This window comes from Homalodisca vitripennis, chromosome 1 (genome assembly GCF_021130785.1).
Source record: "Homalodisca vitripennis isolate AUS2020 chromosome 1, UT_GWSS_2.1, whole genome shotgun sequence".
In the NCBI taxonomy this organism is placed as follows: domain Eukaryota; kingdom Metazoa; phylum Arthropoda; class Insecta; order Hemiptera; family Cicadellidae; genus Homalodisca; species Homalodisca vitripennis.
In genome coordinates this window covers 94,521,617-94,538,726 of record NC_060207.1, presented here as the reverse complement: position 1 = coordinate 94,538,726, position 17,110 = coordinate 94,521,617, and the positions used below count along the sequence as shown (strand labels likewise).

Below are 17,110 nucleotides of genomic sequence, written 5' to 3'. Positions count from 1 at the left end.
ATTTGAAAAGTTTCATTCCACACTGAGGGCATGTAAATGGTCCGTTCACCTGAATGGACAATAGCATGCCTCTGCAGTTCTGATGGTTTGCTGAAGGCTTTTTTTGCACTGAGAGCAAGGATAAGGCAAGCTTCCGGAGTGTCTTAGTTGGTGAATCTTCAAATTATAACTGGTGGTGAATGCCATCGGACACAAATTGCATGCATAAGGTCTTGCCCCACTGTGAAGACAGGCGTGTCGTTCCAAATCAGCTGACCTGCGAAATGACATATCCACACACCGTACATGGATGAGGTTTAACATCAGAGTGTGTCATGAGGTGCATTCTCAGATTGCTCTGGTTAGTGAAACTCATTTCACATTCCGAACATGTAAACGGCCGCTCCCCCCGTATGTATAACAGAGTGCCTGTTTCAGATCAGAGGGTCGGCTAAAATTTTTACCACAAGTTCCACAAATGTTTTGTGAGGCATCTGTGTGTTTTAGACAGTGTGCTTTCAAATCAAATTTACTTTCCAGAGTCAACCCACAAGTCTCGCATGTGAATGTTTCTTTTTCTGGTTGTTCGCCAACTAACTCTGATCGAGAGGGGTGACTGTCAAAGTCTTTATTATAATCTGAACAATTACCAGAAAAATCATCATGTGTTTTAGAGTGTTCCTTGACTTCATCAGCAGTATTAAAAGTGATGTTACATTCTAAACATGAATACCTTCCAGCATGAATCAGTTCATGTCGCCTCAAGTCAGAAGGTTTTAAACAAATCCCTTTCCACAAGAATTACAAAATGATTTTGATCTTGTGTCTCCTGTATGGGAAAATGAGTGAATTTTTAGATTGTGTGTGTTGGCAAAGTTTTTACCGCAAAATTCACAGCTGATCTGCCCCCGATGTACAGACCGCCTGTGGCTCAAGAGCTCAGAAGTGTTGCGGAAACTCATCTTGCAGACAGAACAGAGAACTCCGATGTCATTGGCAGTGCTACGCTCGTCATCATCAGAGTAAACAGCCTCTGCTACAGGCTCCTCTGTCTTCTCCTGCACATTGTTATAGGTCTGGATGGTACAGGGGCTCTGGTAGCCAGGGTTGGTGCCAAACCCCTCAGCAAGAAGGTTGAACTGGGAGCTGCTCGGATGACAGGAAGACTGCATGATGTGACTGAGAGCCTCCAAACTGACACCTCTCAGTGCTTCCTCCTGGTTCATCTGAAACAAAATCTGTTATTATTAGACAGTCAATGTTACATTATTCTGTAATGTCTATCAAATTTCTCTTCTGTCTCCACAATATCTCGAGAACAAAATAACCTACAGACTTGAAATTTTGCTTAAGCTTTATTTCTTTATAAGCACATCAAGTTCGTTGATGGTGTATGTCACTCCAGGGGATTTGACTTAGCATTAACAAACATTTTTACATTGGTCTTATGGGTAATAACGATGGCAAAGACAACACACAGAATAAACAGATTTGTAAATAAACTGAGTTTTTTATATATATATATATATATATATATATATATATATATATACAATAAACACTGAATCATATATACATACACACACACACATATATATATATGTGTGTGTGTATATATATATATATATATATATATATATATATACAGGGTGTTTGAAAAGTATGGGTACGGCTTAATATTTTAAAAACCATAGGAGATAACATCTACAAACTTTGCACAGTGTCATATGGCTATGTAAACTATTTTTCCTTCCTATTACCATGACATGCCAACCATGAGGGGACGGCCCACAGAGGAAAACATGGAAATCTTAAATTGAAGCATGGGTCGAGTGATACCTCATTTTGAAAGAGCTCACTTAGTAGAGTTGAATGCCACAAACCGCAAAAGGTTTATCCAATCAGAAATGGCGGGTTGTTTTAGGTACACATTGTGAAGTACATTATGCGCTGCCATTTCTGACTGGATCGTCGTATTCTGATGCGGTTGGCGGCGTTTCACTCTACTAACCAATGTGTTTTTCACTGACTTTTTTTAATTAGCAAATTATGTCATAAATTTATAACAGAATAAATAAAACACAATAAATACCGATGTTTTTTTAGTTTTTTTAGCTACTAAGTGAGCTCTTTCAAATGAGGTATCACTCGACCCATGCTTCAATTTAAGATTTCCATGTTTTCCTCTGTGGGCCGTCCCCCCATGGTTGGCATGTCATGGTAATAGGAAGGAAAAATAGTTTACATAGCCATATGACACTGTGCAAAGTTTGTAGATGTTATCTCCTATGGTTTTTAAAATATTAAGCCGTACCCATACTTTTCAAACACCCTGTATATATATATATATATATGTATATATGTATATATGATATTTTCAAATGTAACATATTAACACATTTAAATAAGGTTTACTTTGTTAGATTGGTTGGTTAGGTTTTAATTACGCTATGTTAGGCCCTTAGATACTCCATTAAGTACGGGTTTATTCATACTATCACCGTCCAGCTACTGTGTCAAAGTGGACTGAATGTGTCTCACATACTAAACTGGTAACCAATGAACTGAAATTTAAAAATTCTTTATTTATACAGGAAGATAAAATATGTAAGAGTTAGGGCCGCATGACCCTTTCTTACACTTAACCTGCAACGACAATGTAAAATTAAAATAAATAAAATATAACCTTAAGAATAAAAATTAAAAAAACAATTCAATTTAAACAAAGTGGCAAAAATTATATAATATTTTTAACAATTATTAAACTAACTACTTCTGTAAATCTTAAAAACATATTCAATTAAATTATACTTTTAATGTACACATAAAACTAAAGTAGTTATTATAACTAATTATTGCTAATAGGTCCTAACTTAAATTTCCACACAAAATTCATCCCTCTGCCAGTGTTACACCCACAGTAACATAAGCCGAACCTGCTTCGGCTAACCACCTAAAGGTACATATATTTCAGTTTCACCACAAACCAGGAATGGCTATCGATGGAAAGTAATTGTTTGGGAAAGAACATTCCACAATCTACAAGCCATTATATGGAATGACTTATCAAACACTGCTGTCCTGTACTGAGGCATTCTCAAAATGTACGAACTAGAGCGAGTGCTTCTTACACCTAAAAGAGATGACATAACAAAAAATCTCTATTTATAAGAAAGTTAATAAGGGGCGTCGGGGTGGGACTTTTAATATAATTGTAACATATAAATATACAAGACAGAGTTTGATGATGGTGCATATCACTTCATGGGATTCGGCCAAGCATTAGCAAAGTAACTCAGGGCTCTGACAAAAATTTTCCTCTGTCTGTCTTTTTGCTGGATATCTCATGAACAAATTTAGCTATGGACTTAAAACTTTGCATTTAACCTCATGCAACGTCATGTTTTGATAAAGGACATATCCCTCTATGAGATTTTGCTGAGGGTTTGTGTTGCCAGATATCGGCAAGATATCTCAAGTAAGATATCAATCCTTTGTTATTGACAATGGAAGGTTTGTAAGGATAATAGGATTTCGCACATTTGCCATCGTTATATTTTTCAAACAGAAACTTATTGAAGCTTCATACATAAAATTAGCAGACCAACCACTAAGTCAACCTTTGTGTTCATGTTCAGCTACTTCAGCTACCAATATTACAAAAGAATTAACTAGGAAAACCTAAAAAGATTTTAACAACCAAAACAAACCTCCAAACCCATAAAATTTGTACACACACCATTGAGGCCAAGGACCAAAAACAGAAAAGCTGCAAGCGGATGCCTTTTACCCCTTCCCGTCCCCGACCATCGCATTCCTATTCTCTTTTTTTCAAATGCCATGCCCACTATATCAACAGAAAATGCAGACATAGGATTCCTTGGCATTACTTCATCTTTGTTAGTTCGGGTGTGACATGTTTGTTCCTCTTCTTTCAATGACATAACTACATGCGGTTCGTTAGGCTGGGGTGTGATTTGCTTGTTCTCTTGGTTACTGTACAGTGACATTGCTTGGGTTCATTCTGTCTAGTTTGGACTTCATGCAGTTCATCAGGAATAACTTAATTATTTTAACTTTGAGTGGTAATGCACTGTCAAATATTTTAGTATTTTAAATGCCTTTGGGGGTTTTCAACCTCAAGAAGAGGGTAGATTTCAATCCTCGAAATATTAGTCTTGTTCTTTTTTGTAACATATAATGATGGGCAATGTCCAATATCCTATTATCCTTTCAAAGATTTTATATATATATATTAGAATTTTGCAAGGAACTTTGTCCATCAATGGATTTGGCCTGAGCGTCATTTAAGCATATTATAGTAAAACTGGCAAGTACTCTTCTGATTGTCTTGGGGCAGCAAATAATTCTTTTTGCCTGTCTGTCTATCTTGTCAGTCCGCAGGATATCTTGAGAATTAAATGCGCTTTAGTTAATTTTTTAGGCCAATTCAGCAAAATCTGTAAACGCAACATAGGGTCTGGTATAGTATTATCTTGTACATATATTTGACAGAAGATGATGAAGTTTTGATTTGCAGTGAGTCTATAGGAGCCTTTTCAGTACTGGATGGATTATATTGCCCTAAACAAAAATGGAGTATTGTCATTTTTGAAGGAAATAGGATTCTTCTGGACCTTTAACCATCGTTTAGTGATACAAGAAATAAAGTAACACTACGTTTCGAGAATCTGGCAATCTAATCTCTTCTCTTAGGTGAATAACTTACCTAACTCATAATTACAATATAGGTTAAAATAAACAAACCAAAACAGAGTGTTGTTGACATGCATATGTCAGGATCACGATAACCATGTAATGTGTAAATTAAAAGCACACTAACTTAAAAAGAATGAATTTAATAAAAACAAGACACTTAATTATTAAAACTGAACTAAAGAATACAGGTCACAATAGCTCTTTACTCACTGATCAACCACAAATGAACTGACCAGAGGCCAATAGTAAATGGCGATTGTTACGGCAAAAACAAGATGATAGCAAAAAGGAGGAAGCGGGAGTGGGCCTTTTTTTATTACTGGTTCAGTATAGATGAACTTCTCAAAAACATAATGAGACTGTGAGGGCAGACGCTGTCTTGCAGTAGAACAACTCCATACATCAGTATGCCTCTTCTTTTGTTATACGGATTGCCACAAACATTGTAAGGTAATAAACAACTGAATTAATCGTGGTTCCCAGCTGCATGAACTCCACAAGAAAAAAAACTTTTTGGCCCCAAAAGGTTGTAGCTATAACCTTTTGGTTGTTGAAAAGTTTGATTTGATTTTTTTTATTTGTTTGATGAATTTGTATGCTATTGTTGGGACTGTTGTTTTGTTTCAGGTATGTTATGAAGAATCCTGTCTCATCTCCGATTACAATTGGATTTACAAAATATCTTCTCCTTCAGCGTGATAATTTTCAAGGAATGTCAAAGCTGGTCATTCAGCGACATTTGTGGATTTCAGTCAACATCTAGCAACCTAGTAAGCACAAATCTTTTTGTAGTGTAAGGTTTCAATAGTAAAGAGACAAATGATCTTGACACTTCTTGGGAAATTCCCAAAGACAAAAGCCACTTATTGATTTGTTCTTGAACTCCTTCAACATGCACGTAAGTTCGGTTATCGTTAAATTTTCGACACCATTCAAGCACAATACCATCACTCCTAATTTTTTTTTCATATAAGCAGCACATTCTCCAATGGATTTCTGCTTGCACTAATTACTGTACCGTCTGCTTAGAAGAAACAAATAACACTCCTCAATTCACATTTAGCATGAGGAGAACAATAGAGAAGGCAATGTTTATGTGACTGCAGCTCAGTACAAACTAGCTACTTGAACTCGATAGTGACCGATGTTGAAGTGGGGGAAGATACACCAATCAACTACTGCACGCTCTACCTGACCTGCCACTTGTCTGGATCTCTTAACATAAGATCGGAGATTGAAAAAAAAAAACGGCCCTTGTACTAATAATATTTACATGAGTTAAAGTCATAATCATTTTAGTTGTCTTCATGACATAGATACTCTTACACTGAATGGTCTCTGTGATAGCCAGTTGTCAAGCTTACTCTGGAGCATCTTCCCTTGAAGGTTTCTTATTTCAGCTGGTAAATGGTTTGACATTTTTGGGCCGATTCAGGGTGGCTTTTTTCATATAAACGAAAGGTGGTGTGCAGGAAGGATGTACTGGTATCTATGGCAGGTGCTATAGTCATGCAGATCTTGGTGGCGGGCAATTCTTTATAATCAAGCATTCAGGATAACTTCTCTCGGATTTATAGTGAGTGATACTATTAACCAGCTTTTTAAGGTTTCCATGCAGTTGTCTCTAAGACCAACATTTCCAAGCGTTCTGTTACTGACAGAGGTGCTTCCAATTCCATGATTCTTAGTTAGTAGTTCCTTTACAGTATATTGCTTAATAGCCCAGCCAAATAAATCATTAATAGAGCATAATATTTATTAAAAAAATGGTTTTGCTGTTTACTACTTCTATTTTTTTTTTTTGACATGACCTACAACAGTATACAATTGTGATGTGTTCTAAACCGGACCGATAAGATTTGAATTGGGCCTAGAACATACCACGGTCTTTTGATACAAGCTGGCAAAATATCCACAGCTATCAAAGACTAGCTGATTCTTATTATTCTACAAGAAAGTGGAAATGTAAGATTCAAGAAATAGGCAAAGACCAATCAATCACATTGCTAAATAACAACATATTTAATGAGAGCATGAAATAGTGCATTACTTGTGGTACAATGTGGTCTTACCTGAAGACCAGAACCTAGCAGATACGTAGTAGGCAATTAATTAATAGCATGTGATTGTACCAATGCATTTCTTATGGGAATTTATGCATCTAGAGACCCGGGGGAGGGGGCCTGGAGATATTTTTGAAATAAGAATATGCCTGTATTGCCAAGGGACCCTAAGGAGTGTCCATGTAACCTTTCAATACTATTGATTGAATAGTTTACACGTGAAAGAACAAACTCATTTTCGCATTTACGATATTATCAGGATCAGTATTACTTTGAGTAGTCTAGTAAGTTATTTTATATTTTAATTAATTACCAAAATACCTCTGAAATGTTGTTGTTGCAGGGTAGTGTCCTCAGAGCAGCCTACTACGTAATCTGCTAGGTTCTGGTCTTCAGGTAAGACCCACATTGTATCCACAAGTAATGCACTATTTCATGCTCTCATTAAATTATGTTGTTATTTAGCAATGTGATTGATTGGTCTTTGCCTATTTCTTGAATCTACATTTCCACTTTCTTGTAGAATAATAAGAATCCAGCTAGTCTTTGATAGCTGTGGATATTTTGCCAGGCTTGTATCACAAGACCGTGGTATGTTCTAGGTCCAATTCAAATCTTATCGGTCCGGTTTAGAACACATAACATTGTATACTGTTGTAGGTCATGTCAAAAAAAAAATAGAAGTAGTAAACAGCAAAACCATTTTTTTAATAAATATTATGCTCTATTAAGATTTATTTGGCTGGGCTATTAAAGCAATATACTGTAAAGGAACTACTAACTAAGAATCATGGAATTGGAAGCACCTCTGTCAGTAACAGAACGCTTGGAAATGTTGGTCTTAGAGACAACTGCATGGAAACCTTAAAAAGCTGGTTAATAGTATCACTATAAATCCGAGAAGTTATCCTGAATGCTGATTATAAAGAATTGCCTGCCACCAAGATCTGCATGACTATAGCACCTGCCATAGATACCAGTACACCCCCTTCCTGCACACCACCTTTCGTTATATGAAAAAAGCCACCCTGAATCCGGCCCAAAAATGTCAAACCATTTACCAGCTGAAATAAGAAACCTTCAAGGGAAGATGCTCCAGAGTAAGCTTGACAACTGGCTATCACAGAGACCATTCAGTGTAAGAGTATCTATGTCATGAAGACAACTAAAATGATTATGACTTTTAACTCATGTAAATATTATTAGGTACAAGGGCCGTTTTTTTTTTTCAATCTCCGATCTTGTGTTAAGAGATCCAGACAAGTGGCAGGTCAGTAGAGCGTGCAGTAGTTGATTGTGTATCTTCCCCCACTTCAACATCGGTCACTATCGAGTTCAAGTAGCTAGTTTGTACTGAGCTTGCAGTCACATAAACATTACCTTCTCTATTGGTTCTCCTCCTGCTAAATGTGAATTGTTATTGCTAAAATGGAGTGTTATTTGTTTCTTCTAAGCAGAGGGTACAGTAATAGTGCAGCAGAAATCCATTGGAGAATGTGCTGCTTATATGAAAAAAAAAAATAGGAGTGATGGTATTGTGCTTGAATGGTGTCGAAAATTTAACGATAACCGAACTTACGTGCATGTTGAAGGAGTTCAAGAACAAATCAATAAGTGCTTTGTCTTGGAATTTCCAGAAGTGTCAAGATCATTTGTCTCTTTACTATTGAAACCTTACACTACAAAAAGATTTGTGCTTACTAGTGCTAGATGTTGACTGAAATCCATAAATGTCGCTGAATGACCAGCTTTGACATTCCTTGAAAGTTATCACGCTGAAGGAGAAGATATTTTGTAAATCCATTGTAATCAGAGATGAGACAGGATTCTTCATAACACACCTGAAACAAAACAACAGTCCCAACAATAGCATACAAATTCATCAAACAAATAAAAAAAAATCAATCAAACTTTCAACAACCAAAAGGTTATAGCTACAACCTTTTGTGGCCAAAAAGTTTTTTTTCTTGTGGAGTTCATGCAGCTGGGAACCACGATTAATTCAGTTGTTTATTACCTTGCAATGTTTGTGGCAATCCGTATAAACAAAAGAAGAGGCATACTGATGTATGGAGTTGTTTCTACTGCAAGACAGCGTCTCCACTCCCAGTCTCAGTATGTTTTTGAGAAGTTCATCTATACTGAACCAGTAATAAAAAAGGCCCACTCCCGCTTCCTCCTTTTTGCTATCATCTTGTTTTTGCCGTAACAATCGCCATTTACTATTGGCCTCTGGTCAGTTCATTGTGGTTGATCAGTGAGTACAGAGCTATTGTGACCTGTATTCTTTAGTTTCAGTTTTAATAATTAGTGTCTTGTTTTTATTAAATATCATCTTTTAAGTTAGTGTGCTTTTAATTTACACATTACTTGGTTATCGTGATCCTGAAATATGCATGTCACAACACTCTGTTTTGGTTTGTTTATTTTAACCTATATTGTAATTATGAGTTAGGTAAGTTATTCACCTAAGGAAGAGATTAGATTGCAGATCTCGAAACGTAGTGTTACTTTATTTCTTGTATCACTAAACGATGGTAAAGGTCCAGAAGAATCCTATTTCCTTCAAAAATGACAATACTCCATTTTTGTTTAGGGCAATATAATCCATCCAGTACTGAAAGGCTCCCTATAGACTCACTGCAAATCAAAACTTCATCATCTTCTATCAAATATATGACAAGATAATACTATACCAGACCCTATGTTGCGTTACAGATTTTGCTGAATTTGCCTAAAAAATTAACTAAAGCGCATTTAATTCTCAATATATCCTGCGGACTGACAAGATAGACAGACAGGCAAAAAGAATTATTTGCTGCCCCAAGACAATCAGAAGAGTACTTGCCAGTCTACTATAATATGCTTAAATGACGCTCAGGCCAAATCCATTGATGGACAAAGTTCCTTGCAAAATTCTAAATATATATATAAAATCTTTGAAAGGATAATAGGATATTGGACATTGCCATCATTATATGTTACAAAAAAGAACAAGACTATATTTCGAGGATTGAAATCTACCCTCTTCTTGAGGTGAAAACCCCCAAAGGCATTAAAATACTAAAAAATTTGACAGTGCATTACCACTCAAAGTTAAAATAATTAAGTTATTCCTGATGAACTGCATGAAGTCCAAACTAGACAGAACGAACCCAAGCAATGTCACTGTACAGTAACCAAGAGAACAAGCAAATCACACCCTAGCCTAACGAACCGCATGTAGGTAGTTATGTCATTGAAAGAAGAGGACAAACATGTCATACCCAAACTAACAAAGATGAAGGAATCCTATGTCTGCATTTCCTGTGATATAGTGGCATGGCATTTGAAAAAAAGAGAATAGGAATGCGATGGTTGGGACGGGAAGGGGTAAAAGGCATCCGCTTGCAGCTTTCTGTTTTGGTCCTTGGCCTCAATGGTGTGTGTACAAATTTTATGGGTTGAGGTTTGTTTGGTTGTTAAAATCTTTTTAGGTTTTCCTAGTTAATTCTTTTGTAATATTGGTAGCTGAAGTAGCTGAACATGAACCAAAGGTTGACTTAGTGGTTGGTCTGCTAATTTTATGTATGAAGCTTCAATAAGTTTGTGTTTGAAAAATATAACGATGGCAAATGTGCGAAATCCTATTATCCTTACAAAACCTTCCATTGTCAATAACAAAGGATTGATATCTTACTTGAGATATCTTGCCGATATCTGGCAAACACAAGCCCTCAGCAAAATCTCATAGAGGGATATGTCCTTTATCAAACATGACGTTGCATGAGGTTAAATGCAAAGTTTTAAGTCCATAGCTAAATTTGTTCATGAGATATCCAGCAAAAAGACAGACAGAGGAAAATTTTTGTCAGAGCCCTGAGTTACTTTGCTAATGCTTGGCCGAATCCCATGAAGTGATATGCACCATCATCAAACTCTGTCTTGTATATTTATATGTTATAATTATATTAAAAGTCCCACCCCGACGCCCCTTATTAACTTTCTTATAAATAGAGATTTTTTGTTATGTCATCTCTTTTAGGTGTAAGAAGCACTCGCTCTATTTCGTACATTTTTGAGAATGCCTCAGTACAGGACAGCAGTGTTTGATAAGTCATTCCATATAATGGCTTGTAGATTGTGGAATGTTCTTTCCCAAACAATTACTTCCATCGATAGCCATTCCTGGTTTGTGGTGAAACTGAAATATATGTACCTTTAGGTGGTTAGCCGAAGCAGGTTCGGCTTATGTTACTGTGGGTGTAACACTGGCAGAGGGATGAATTTTGTGTGGAAATTTAAGTTAGGACCTATTAGCAATAATTAGTTATAATAACTACTTTAGTTTTATGTGTACATTAAAAGTATAATTTTAATTGAATATGTTTTTAAGATTTACAGAAGTAGTTAGTTTAATAATTGTTAAAATATTATATAATTTTTGCCACTTTGTTTAAATTGAATTGTATTTTTAAATTTTTATTCTTAAGGTTATATTTTATTTATTTTAATTTTACATTGTCGTTGCAGGTTAAGTGTAAGAAAGGGTCATGCGGCCCTAACTCTTACATATTTTATCTTCCTGTATAAATAAAGAATTTTTAAATTTCAGTTCATTGGTTACCAGTTAGTATGTGAGACACATTCAGTCCACTTTGACACAGTAGCTGGACGGTGATAGTATGAATAAACCCGTACTTAATGGAGTATCTAAGGGCCTAACATAGCGTAATTAAAACCTAACCAACCAATCTAACAAAGTAACCTTATTAAATGTGTTAATATGTTACATTTGAAAATATCATATATACATATATATATATATATATATATATATATATATATATATATGTGTGTGTGTGTATGTATATATGATTCAATGTTTATTGTATATATACAGGGTGTATATTATGTCTGGAAACACCCAAATATATCCTTTAATAATTTAAATATAAATTTGAAACCTCTTACAATCGTGATAGAGATTGGGCATCTACTTTTTGGAACAATGTTTTGTTATGTCACACCAACGGGGGACGTCCTGCCGAGGGTATCGTGAATATTCTTAATGGAAGCCTATACCTTGTGATACATAATTTTAAAGGTAATAGCTTACTGAATTGAATGCCACAAACCGCATCTCAAAGGAATTATTCTATCAGAAAATAGAGCATTTTTAGTATTGAAAATTTACTGATGTTCAGCAATGTAATTTTAACATGGTTCTTGCCACAAAATGTGTTACACTAATTTTTTAGCATTTTTTAAATGTCCAATTAAAATAAAATAAACAATTTATTTTTAAAGCTGGTTTCATTAGTACAAATTTACCAGTTTTTATTACAATGAATAAAACTTATGAGTCACATTTCTCTGATTACTTATGAATCTGTACTTGGTGTTTTCCAGTCAGCAGGAAGGTTTAAAGAGACAAAGGTCACTAGCCTATGAGAAACATTATTGTGTTATTAATCATCTGGTCTACAGGTTTCAGTTTGTTGAGCATGGAGCTTTCACTAGACAGGTCTAAGCTTGGGAATTACAAATGGACAAAGGTCATATCATTCCTGTCGAGTTAATCAGTGTCTCTGAAGCATTGCTGTCAACAAGTTATCTAATTACAGTAGTTCAGTTTTTATTTGGCATTTTAATGGAATTGTCTGAAAGAGAACGAATTACTCTGTTGATGATGCGAGGATATGGCGATCGTCAAAGATCTTATCGGGAAGTTTGTAATTTGTTTAATGACACTTTCCCAGAAAGGAATCCCATAAGTGTTTCAACAATATCAAAAAACTATTGAGCGTTTTGAAATGACAGGGAGTGTACGTAATCGGGCCAAAGTCGGGTAGGATACAATCTGCAACAGATGAAGAACATGCACTAGATGTTTTGCAAACATTTATTGAAGACCCACATACATCGCTCCGAAAAGCTGCACAGCAACATGATATGCACCCTATGTCTGTGAGTAAGATTTTGAAAATTAATAAATACAAACCATTTAAAGTTCATTTAGTCCAACAGTTAAGTGAGGATGATTACGACAGAAGAGTTGAGTTTTGTGAACTTGTGATGCGCAAATGTGATGACAATAGAGATTTTCTGACCAACATACTATTTTCTGATGAGGCAACTTTTTTCCTAAATGGCAATGTTAACAGGCACAATTGCCGTTACTGGGCTAGTGAAAACCCACATTGGGATTACTGAGTCACATTCACAGCAACCACAAAAACTGAACGTATGGTGTGGAATTTTAGGTAACAAAATTGTTGGACCCTTTTTCATCAATGGAAATTTAAATGCCGAACTTTACTACAATATGCTCCAAAATGAAATAATCCCAGCTATTCAAATTGCATCAGGAGAATACTTTGATAATGTATGGTTTCAGCAGGATGGTGCTCCACCCCATTATGGGAGACAGGTAAGAGAGTATTTGGATTTAAGGTTTCCTCATAAATGGATTGGCCGAAGAGGAGAAATCGAATGGCCTCCAAGATCTCCGGATTTGTCACCAATCGATTATTTCCTATGGGGTCATTTAAAATCCAATGTTTATAGAAGAAAGCGTCATAATTTGGAAGACCTAAGAAACAGGATTATAGAGGAGATTGCTTTGATAACTGAATAAATGTTAGGCAACTCTGTCGAATCATTTTACACAAGATTGGCTCATTGTCAAAACCGTAGAAGGAACACAGTTCGAACAATTGCTTTGACACCAAATGCAGGTAAAACGTTTGTTGTAAGACTTTTCTAACAGCATACATTATTTTTTATTTGTAATAAGAAATCAATAACATAAGTATTTCCATAATTGTACTGTAATAAAAACTGGCAAATTTGTGCTAATAGAACCAGCTTAAAATGAAATTTTTGTTTTATTTAATTGAACATTTAAAAAAATGCTAAAAAATTAGTGTAACACATTTTGTGGCAAGAACCATGTTAAAATTACATTGTTGAACATCAGTAAATTTTCAATACTAAAAATGCTCTATTTTCTGATAGAATAATTCCCTTGAGATGCGGTTTGTGGCATTCAATTCAGTAAGCTATTACCTTTAAAATTATGTATCACAAGGTATAGGCTTCCATTAAGAATATTCACGATACCCTCGGCAGGACGTCCCCCGTTGGTATGACATAACAAAACATTGTTCCAAAAAGTAGATGCCCAATCTCTATCACGATTGTAAGAGGTTTCAAATTTATATTTAAATTATTAAAGGATATATTTGGGTGTTTTCCAGACATAATATACACCCTGTATATATATATATATATATATATATATATATATATATATATATAAAACTCAGTTTATTTACAAATCTGTTTATTCTGTGTGTTGTCTTTGCCATCGTTATTACCCATAAGACCAATGTAAAAATGTTTGTTAATGCTAAGTCAAATCCCCTGGAGTGACATACACCATCAACGAACTTGATGTGCTTATAAAGAAATAAAGCTTAAGCAAAATTTCAAGTCTGTAGGTTATTTTGTTCTCGAGATATTGTGGAGACAGAAGAGAAATTTGATAGACATTACAGAATAATGTAACATTGACTGTCTAATAATAACAGATTTTGTTTCAGATGAACCAGGAGGAAGCACTGAGAGGTGTCAGTTTGGAGGCTCTCAGTCACATCATGCAGTCTTCCTGTCATCCGAGCAGCTCCCAGTTCAACCTTCTTGCTGAGGGGTTTGGCACCAACCCTGGCTACCAGAGCCCCTGTACCATCCAGACCTATAACAATGTGCAGGAGAAGACAGAGGAGCCTGTAGCAGAGGCTGTTTACTCTGATGATGACGAGCGTAGCACTGCCAATGACATCGGAGTTCTCTGTTCTGTCTGCAAGATGAGTTTCCGCAACACTTCTGAGCTCTTGAGCCACAGGCGGTCTGTACATCGGGGGCAGATCAGCTGTGAATTTTGCGGTAAAAACTTTGCCAACACACACAATCTAAAAATTCACTCATTTTCCCATACAGGAGACACAAGATCAAAATCATTTTGTAATTCTTGTGGAAAGGGATTTGTTAAACCTTCTGACTTGAGGCGACATGAACTGATTCATGCTGGAAGGTATTCATGTTTAGAATGTAACATCACTTTTAATACTGCTGATGAAGTCAAGGAACACTCTAAAACACATGATGATTTTTCTGGTAATTGTTCAGATTATAATAAAGACTTTGACAGTCACCCCTCTCGATCAGAGTTAGTTGGCGAACAACCAGAAAAAGAAACATTCACATGCGAGACTTGTGGGTTGACTCTGGAAAGTAAATTTGATTTGAAAGCACACTGTCTAAAACACACAGATGCCTCACAAAACATTTGTGGAACTTGTGGTAAAAATTTTAGCCGACCCTCTGATCTGAACAGGCACTCTGTTATACATACGGGGGAGCGGCCGTTTACATGTTCGGAATGTGAAATGAGTTTCACTAACCAGAGCAATCTGAGAATGCACCTCATGACACACTCTGATGTTAAACCTCATCCATGTACGGTGTGTGATATGTCATTTCGCAGGTCAGCTGATTTGGAACGACACGCCTGTCTTCACAGTGGGGCAAGACCTTATGCATGCAATTTGTGTCCGATGGCATTCACCACCAGTTATAATTTGAAGATTCACCAACTAAGACACTCCGGAAGCTTGCCTTATCCTTGCTCTCAGTGCAAAAAAGCCTTCAGCAAACCATCAGAACTGCAGAGGCATGCTATTGTCCATTCAGGTGAACGACCATTTACATGCCCTCAGTGTGGAATGAACTTTTCAAATTCCAGTAATCTTAGAAATCATATGATAACACATACTGGGCGTCGCCCTTATCCTTGTAGTATTTGTAAAAAAGCTTTCACTAGGCCTTCCGATGTTAAAAGACATGTTTTAACCCACACTGGTGCTCGACCATTCGCTTGTCATATTTGTGGTCTAGCGTTTGCTGACTCTTCAAATTTGAAGAAACATACCTTAACACATTCCAAACATTTAACCCATTTAAACAGATCAATGTTAACACTTCCGTACCATTGTCATGTTTGCAATATAACGTATAGTTCTTCAGGAGATTTTGAAGCCCACATGAGGAACAATCACAACGAGACGTCCAAGGATTTTTTGGGTAAAGTGGATGGCATCAAACAATATACCTGTGCGATCTGTGGCCTTCGGTTTGCCCACGCGATTCATTTGCAGGAACATTCACTGAATCATGATCGAGAACATTCATTCCAGTGCGAGATTTGTGACAAATCATTCTCCCAAGAACTGTTTCTCCAGCGGCATCTTCTCACCCATACGGAAGCTCGACCCTACGAATGTCCTGAATGTTTCAAGTGTTTCAAAAGTTCGTCTCATTTAAAAAAATCATATTCCGATTCATTCTGGTGTGAAGCCTTTTGTATGTGTGACTTGCAACAAGGCATTTTTGAAGAACGCTTCGTTAAGACGGCATCAGTCAATCCATGCCAAAGGAAACACTGTAGCTTGCCACATTTGTGGGAAGAGTTTCCTTAACATGGAGTACCTCAAGAAGCACAGTGTGACTCATGAATCATAACCTCCCCGAGTACACTAGTGTTATAGACCTCCCTTAAGCTTTCTGTGATATTGGCTGGACTAGGTAGCATGTAGTTATTTAGTTTTAATCTTAGTGATTCTTTATTAAGTTAAAGCTGCACTCTAAAACTATTATACACAGTTGAAACATTAGTATAAAAATATTAAACTTTAATATACCTGTTAGTGTATACCATAATACAAAGCACTTATATTATTTTTTAAAGCTAAATTGTGAAGCATAAAGTGTTTGGTAAATACCAAAAACTCTTTTTTCATTATGAATGATTTAATTACCAAAAAGTCTTTTTTCATTATGAATGATTTAATTATAGTAAACACTCTCTGGTCTGACCCCTCTTAATCCGATTCCATGTCTAATTTGGCTATGATGGAATGTTTATAGATGGAAACTCTTTTTCAATCTATAACCGTTCACTGTTTATTTTAACGGTTTCCATTCATAATCCTAGTCTTTTACTAATCACTTCTTTACATTATGACCGTACATCTTGCCCTTTAATGGATAAACAAGAGTCAGCTGAGGGTTAAGGAAATCTGTTACTTGAGGGGCTGGAAAAAGTTTATTTCTATGTGTCTGATCTGACTGTCCGCACAATATTTAAAAAAACAAACTGGTCTATTGTGAATTTTTTCAGGAAGCTTCATTTCTATATAGGTAACATCAAATTCGATGATAGTGCATGTCACTCCATGGTATTTGGTGAGCATTAGTGAACATTTTTACATTGGTCTTATATATAACCATGATGGCAACAAGAAAAT

At 36.0% G+C, this 17,110-nt stretch overlaps 2 protein-coding genes across 2 annotated transcripts; one reads left to right on the top strand and one right to left on the bottom strand.

The window, feature by feature from the left end:
- Nucleotides 1-755: 755 nt before the first annotated feature.
- Nucleotides 756-6,798, bottom strand: LOC124371116 (oocyte zinc finger protein XlCOF22-like). The gene is made up of 2 exons (XM_046829460.1): nucleotides 6,771-6,798; nucleotides 756-1,205 (listed from the first exon to the last, which is right to left on the bottom strand). Exon 2 carries the CDS (start codon nucleotides 1,203-1,205, stop codon nucleotides 756-758), a length of 450 nt encoding a protein of 149 aa, XP_046685416.1. The 5' UTR covers nucleotides 6,771-6,798.
- Nucleotides 6,799-7,140: 342 nt separating this feature from the next.
- On the top strand, nucleotides 7,141-16,602 carry LOC124366861 (zinc finger protein 708-like). The gene is made up of 2 exons (XM_046823463.1): nucleotides 7,141-7,157; nucleotides 14,348-16,602. Exon 2 carries the CDS (start codon nucleotides 14,348-14,350, stop codon nucleotides 16,280-16,282), a length of 1,935 nt encoding a protein of 644 aa, XP_046679419.1. The 5' UTR covers nucleotides 7,141-7,157; the 3' UTR covers nucleotides 16,283-16,602.
- Nucleotides 16,603-17,110: the final 508 nt, after the last annotated feature.